Source organism: Notothenia coriiceps, unplaced genomic scaffold (assembly GCF_000735185.1).
Source record: "Notothenia coriiceps isolate Sejong01 unplaced genomic scaffold, NC01 NC01_scaffold00002229, whole genome shotgun sequence".
Classification (NCBI taxonomy): Eukaryota; Metazoa; Chordata; class Actinopteri; order Perciformes; family Nototheniidae; genus Notothenia; species Notothenia coriiceps.
In genome coordinates, this window is record NW_011334930.1 from 1 (window position 1) to 5,677 (window position 5,677).

The 5,677-nt window shown below is 43.6% G+C and overlaps 1 protein-coding gene across 1 annotated transcript; it reads left to right on the plus strand.

The window, feature by feature from the left end:
• The first annotated feature begins 524 nt into the window (after positions 1-524).
• On the plus strand, positions 525-4,039 carry LOC104966799 (caprin-2-like). The gene is made up of 5 exons (XM_010796098.1): positions 525-710; positions 1,252-1,396; positions 1,482-1,543; positions 2,312-2,366; positions 2,854-4,039. The coding sequence occupies exons 1-5, from the start codon at positions 525-527 to the stop codon at positions 3,429-3,431; spliced, it is 1,026 nt and encodes a 341-aa protein (XP_010794400.1). The 3' UTR covers positions 3,432-4,039.
• Positions 4,040-5,677: the final 1,638 nt, after the last annotated feature.

Sequence of the window (5,677 nt, forward strand, 5' to 3'; positions counted from 1 at the left end):
CATTCCACAGCATCTTTGAAGATGCCCAAAGAACGACCATGAACGACCTGGTCCAGGCACCGGCTCTTCCTCCAAGGCGGCGCGCTCCACGGCGTTATGATGATGGGGATGCGTCTCATCAGTGGGAAAATCCAGAGGACTACTTCAGGAGCCAGTTTTTTGAGGTAGTTGACCTGCTCAATTCTGAGCTGATTCGCATTTTTAACCAACCCACTCTGCTTCTGCTGATGAGCATGGAACAGGTACTCCTCACAGCAGTAAACAGTCCCCCGGGATTCGGCAGCATCAACATCCCCCAAAATCTGGTCAACATGTACACAGGTGATGTTGACATGGAACGGCTGTCCACCCAGTTGTCACTGTTTCCAGCAGTTTTGCAGAGAGACAACAGTTCTGCCGCTGAAAGACCCATCACTCAGGTGACAAAGGTGGCCACAATCGCGGACATGCTGGCGGCACTGGGAAGAAGCACGCAATCCCTCTTCAGTGAAGTGGATAAGCTTCTACGGCTGTAGACTGCGCCGATGTCCAATGCAACAACTGAGCGGAGCTTCTCCAGCCTCCGTCGGTTGAAGACGTTCCTTCGTTCAACTATGTCCGAGCGCCGCTTAAATCACCTTCTCTTCCTCCACATCCACAAAGATTTGACCGACGGCCTGAACCTCAAAAAAGTGCTCCGGAGTTTCTGCTTTGCAAGTGAGCGAAGGGAGGTTTGCTCTGTAGGCAAACTGCAGGGGGTCCAGAGAGTCAGGGAGGGAGGAGGTAATGAAGGTTTTTGACTAACCGCTCAAAGCACTTCATATATAAATCATGTTGGTGGAGCTGGCAGACTGGTTGTAGTTATGATGCAGTAGGGATTGCCACAACATGCAAGGAGACAGTCATGGGACACCCAAAGGCCCCTCTGCAGTAGCCCCGGTCTCTGGCCTAACATTACTTTTTTTTCAGAAAAGGTGCTGTGGTTATGATTTGCCAGAATAATAAGAATGTTTCCTCAAAGATGGATGACTCAATTTCTGTCAGTCTCTAAAACTATATGCATTTACATGTCTATTCAGATATTGGCTGTCTAAGTTACCTCAGACATTGGCTACATGTGTGTCTTGTTGGTAAAAACTATGTCTGCCAGTTACAGTTGACTGACGACTGTTGATGACTGTTGATTTGCCTGTATGATCAAGAACGTTTAGTCATAATTATTGAATTGATTGAATCTGATTATTTGTTGCCCATGTTATTCTCACTATATAGGTCTTCAAGGTGAATGCTACCTTTTCTCAGAATGGAGAATTGAAATACAAACCAGATTCTTCAGTTTTTGCTGAACCTAGGTACAGCACTGCCAGTACCCAAACACCAGCTGAGTTTTTCCCCCCGGAAGACGAACTACAACCAGGTATGTTGATCAAATCAAATGTTAGCTTCTAAACTCTAGACAACTATGTGGTAATTCTGAACCTCTGCTGATTTCTTCTCTTCAGGAGGATCCTACATTTCCCAGGCTCATCTAAGGGACTGTGGCCCAGCCTTCTATGCTGCGAGAGTAAGTGAATTACCGTTTTTATGAAATGGGCAAACTTGCCTGTTGGGAATAGTCTGACAATCTAATGCTTATCCAAAAGCTGCCAACTTAACAGCTGTGAGAATTAACAGCCATGTTCCAAGGTTTTAGGGAAAGGCAGTCAAAGGGCCAAATTGACTACTGAATACTATTATTAAGCAATCTTTGGAGCTAATGTTGCTAGCTACTTGCATTGGAAATGAGTTGGCTCAATGGGCTGGGTTTGTTGGTTGAATCATTTTGAAAATATATCTTCTTGCGGTCTTCTCAAATGTTGCCTGCCCAAGTCTTAAACATTATGTCCAATTATTGTGAAAAATTGTCCCTACATTTCGCCTTTTGGAATTGTGAATTGTTTGCTTAGTCGTCCATTGTTTTTGTTTAATCTTTAAATAAATGTGAAGAGTGGTTCCTTTCATTTTTACCAGGGCCCTTTTTTAAACAAAAACCTAAACAAACATTGCCTAGTCCCATCTGCTTAATGTATTTCCACTCACTAAATTACAAGGACATAGGACATGCATAAGGTGATGGGTGCTAGGTTAGCCAAATGTGGTGTTCATATCGGCAAATTCAGAAGATTTATCATAAAACCTATTTTGTATCTCAGACAATGTTTGAACAAGAAAAAAGCCAATGTGGGTCATCATGCTACAGACCACCAAGGAGTCACAAAACAGACTATGCCCAACCACGCAACACTGTTAACTCTATTCTATACACTTCTAAAATTCCTCTGGTATTTTCCAGGATGCTGGATACCATCATGGCCATAGATGTGGAGGAGGGAGGCATAACTTGAGTGGTAAGATCACAAGTTCTAATGAGTATAATTTTCGTCTTGGAAAATACTTTGTATCAATACTTGCTAAAGCGATTCCCTAATGAACGGTAATTAGAAGGAATAAATGTTTTAAATGAATTGATACGCTTATTTTAATAAGCACTGCTTATGGGACATATCAGATCATAGAAGTGCATACATTCTGAATTTGGAAAGCTTTTGGAGCCAGAAGACAAAATGGGACATGCTTGACACATTTTATCAGCCAGTGTTATTCGTGTGTAAAATAAGTCATGAAAGTCCTCTTTGAAAGAGTAACTGAATTTGGAGAGGTGGACAAAGTCAAACGTACATGCCTCTAAGGATTGGGTGAGGTTGTTTTGGTCAGCAGCAGAATAAGATTGCTGTGTTCACATGTGATTTAACTAAGATTCAACTAGACTAAATGAGAGTTTGAAAACCCCGGACGGTGTTATCGCTGACTATTGTTTCTGTCTGGACTCTGTAGCAGCCTGGAGCGACTCTTCCCAGGTCAGCACCCCAGACCGGGAGGGAGCATTTACAATTGTGGACTCGGGTCAGGGGGATTCTCTGTCGGTGTCCACCATGGAGGTCCCTCTCTCTCCCCACGGTGAGCATCAAGCCCTGCTTCCGATGCAACTCTACCCACTCTCCCAGCCATTGAGAGTGGCCTTTAATGCCTCTCGCACTGCCAATTTTGCCCCAGGCAATCTGGACCAGCCCATTGCCTTCGACCAACTGCACAGCAACCTTGGAGAGATGTTTGACACCAGCATTGGCCGCTTCACCTCCCCTGTCAATGGAACCTATGTCTTCCTCTTCCACATCCTTAAGCTTGCCATCAATGTGCCTCTCTATATTAACCTCATGCGCAACGAAGAGGTGATGGTTTCTGCATACGCCAACGATGGGGCCCCAGATCACGAGACAGCCAGCAACCACGCTATCCTGCCCCTCTTTCAGGGAGACCAAGTGTGGCTCCGTTTGCATCGCGGGGCAATCTATGGAAGCACCTGGAAGTACAGCACCTTCTCTGGCTTCCTGCTCTACCAGGATTCAACCTGAACATCTATATTCTTCCAGTGTGAGGACCAGTTCCCTTTAATCATCAATACAAAAAATGGACATTTCAAGATATTGGTCAGGCTGCATGCCAATGGCCTTTTTTCAGCATGAAGCCCACTAATCGTATGATCAGTGCCCACAGCCATTATCTATACAATTGTGACTTGACATAAACCAAATATAGTTGATGTTCCATGAATGCAGTTTACTAGTATCGCAGTCGCATGGGTGACTACCACAGTGATAAACTGATAAATCTGTGTTCTATCAGCTATACATTCACCAGGTCACTGATTTCAATCTTATGAGTTTGTGACTTTTTGTTTTCTAGAAGGCTTTGGACAACTTACTAGATGGGTTTATGAATAATGAACTTAATCATTGTCTGATTTATCTAATTAATTTCTAGTTGACTCTCCTATCTTCTCGTTGCTAGGCTCTTATTTGTTCAGTGTAACTGAATGTGACGCTAAGGAAGAAAATATGATGATGATGTTGGTGGTGGGAATGGTGCAAATCCAATCAGGCTTTGGCCTAAAGTGACGTTGTGGTCCTATTGATGTGTCTAAATAAAGAGGAGCAGTGCATTTTTGGTCCTTAATCTTTTATTTTTTTGTCTTTTTTTTATAATTTACCAATGAATGTCTGCAAGTAACATAAATTGAACATAAAGGTATTCAGCATAGTAAATCTAATTTTATAACATACTTCAGGCGCAAGTAGGCCTTTTACCTGTTCCTCTGATATAGTTAAAGAGTTATCAAACAAAAGTTCTGAAAACTGCTAAAATGTTCAAACTGCAATTGAAACCGAATCGTCAAACCCTTGCTCAGTGGGTCCGTCTGCGCCGCGTTCCGTCTGTGCCGCGCAGTGATCGTGGCCACTCTAGTCAATGCGTGTGTCCATCGTGGCTCAGAAGCGTCCCAGAAGCGTCTCGGCATTACATTACATTTAGCTGACGCTTTTATCAAAAGTGCATTCGACCAAGAAGATACAAACTAGAAGAAAACAGAATCATACACAGTGGGGAAAAAAAGTATTTAGTCAGCCAACAATTGTGCAAGTTCTCCCACTTAAAAAGATGAGGCCTGTAATTTTCATCCTAGGTATACCTCAACTATGAGACAAAATGAGAAAAAAAAATACCAGAAAATCACTGTCTGATTTTTAAAGAATTTATTTGCAAATGATGTTGGAAAATAAGTATTTGGTCACCTACAAACAAGATCTCTTGCTCTCACAGACCTGTAACTTCTTCTTTAAGAGCCTCCTCTGTCCTCCACTTGTTAACTGTATTAATGGCACCTGTTTGAAGTCGTTATCAGTATAAAAGACACCTGTCCACAACCTCAAACAGTCACTCTCCAAACTCCACTATGGCCAAGACCAAAGAAAAAGGACACCAGAAACAAAAGTGTAGACCTGCACCAGGCTGGGAAGACTGCATCTGCAATAGGTAAGCAGCTTGGTGTGAAGAAATCAACTTTGGGAGCAATTATTTCGAAAATGGAAGACATACAAGACCACTGATAATCTCCCTCGATCTGGGGCTCCACGCAAGATATCACCCCGTGGGGTCAAAATGATCACAAGAACGGTGAGCAAAAATCCCAAAACCACACGGGGGGACCTAGTCAATGACCTGCAGAGAGCTGGGACCAAAGTAACAAAGGCTACCATCAGTAACACACTACGCCGCCAGGGACTCAAATCCTGCAGTGCCAGACGTGTCCCCCTGCTTAAGCCAGTACATGTCCAGGCCCGTCTGAAGTTTGCTAGAGCATTTAGATGATCCAGAAGAGGATTGGGAGAATGTCATATGGTCAGATGAAACCAAAATATAACTTTTTGGTAAAAACTCAACTAGACGTGTTTGGAGGAGAAAGAATGCTGAGTTGCATCCAAAGAACACCATACCTACTGTGAAACATGGGGGTGGAAACATCATGCTTTGGGGCTGTTTTTCTGCAAAGGGACCAGGATGACTGATCCGTGTAAAGGAAAGAATGAATGGGGTCATGTATCGTGAGATTTTGAGTGACAACCTCCTTCCATCAGCAAGGGCATTGAAGACAAGGGCATTGAAGATGAAACGTGGCTGGGTCTTTCAGCATGACAATGATCCCAAACACACCGCCCGGGCAACGAAGGAGTGGCTTCGTAAGAAGCATTTCAAGGTCCTGGAGTGGCCTAGCCAGTCTCCAGATCTCAACCCCATAGAAAATCTTTGGAGGGAGTTGAAAGTC

What these genes read in the sequence shown, in the direction of transcription:
- LOC104966799 (XM_010796098.1), top strand. Translation starts at nt 525, where the DNA reads ATGTCCAATGCAACAACTGAGCGGAGCTTCTCCAGCCTCCGTCGGTTG. An exon ending in GGAAGACGAACTACAACCAG is followed by an intron (nt 1,397 to 1,481) that starts GTATGTTGATCA and finishes TCTTCTCTTCAG; the next exon opens with GAGGATCCTACATTTCCCAG. An exon ending in CAGCCTTCTATGCTGCGAGA is followed by an intron (nt 1,544 to 2,311) that starts GTAAGTGAATTA and finishes GGTATTTTCCAG; the next exon opens with GATGCTGGATACCATCATGG.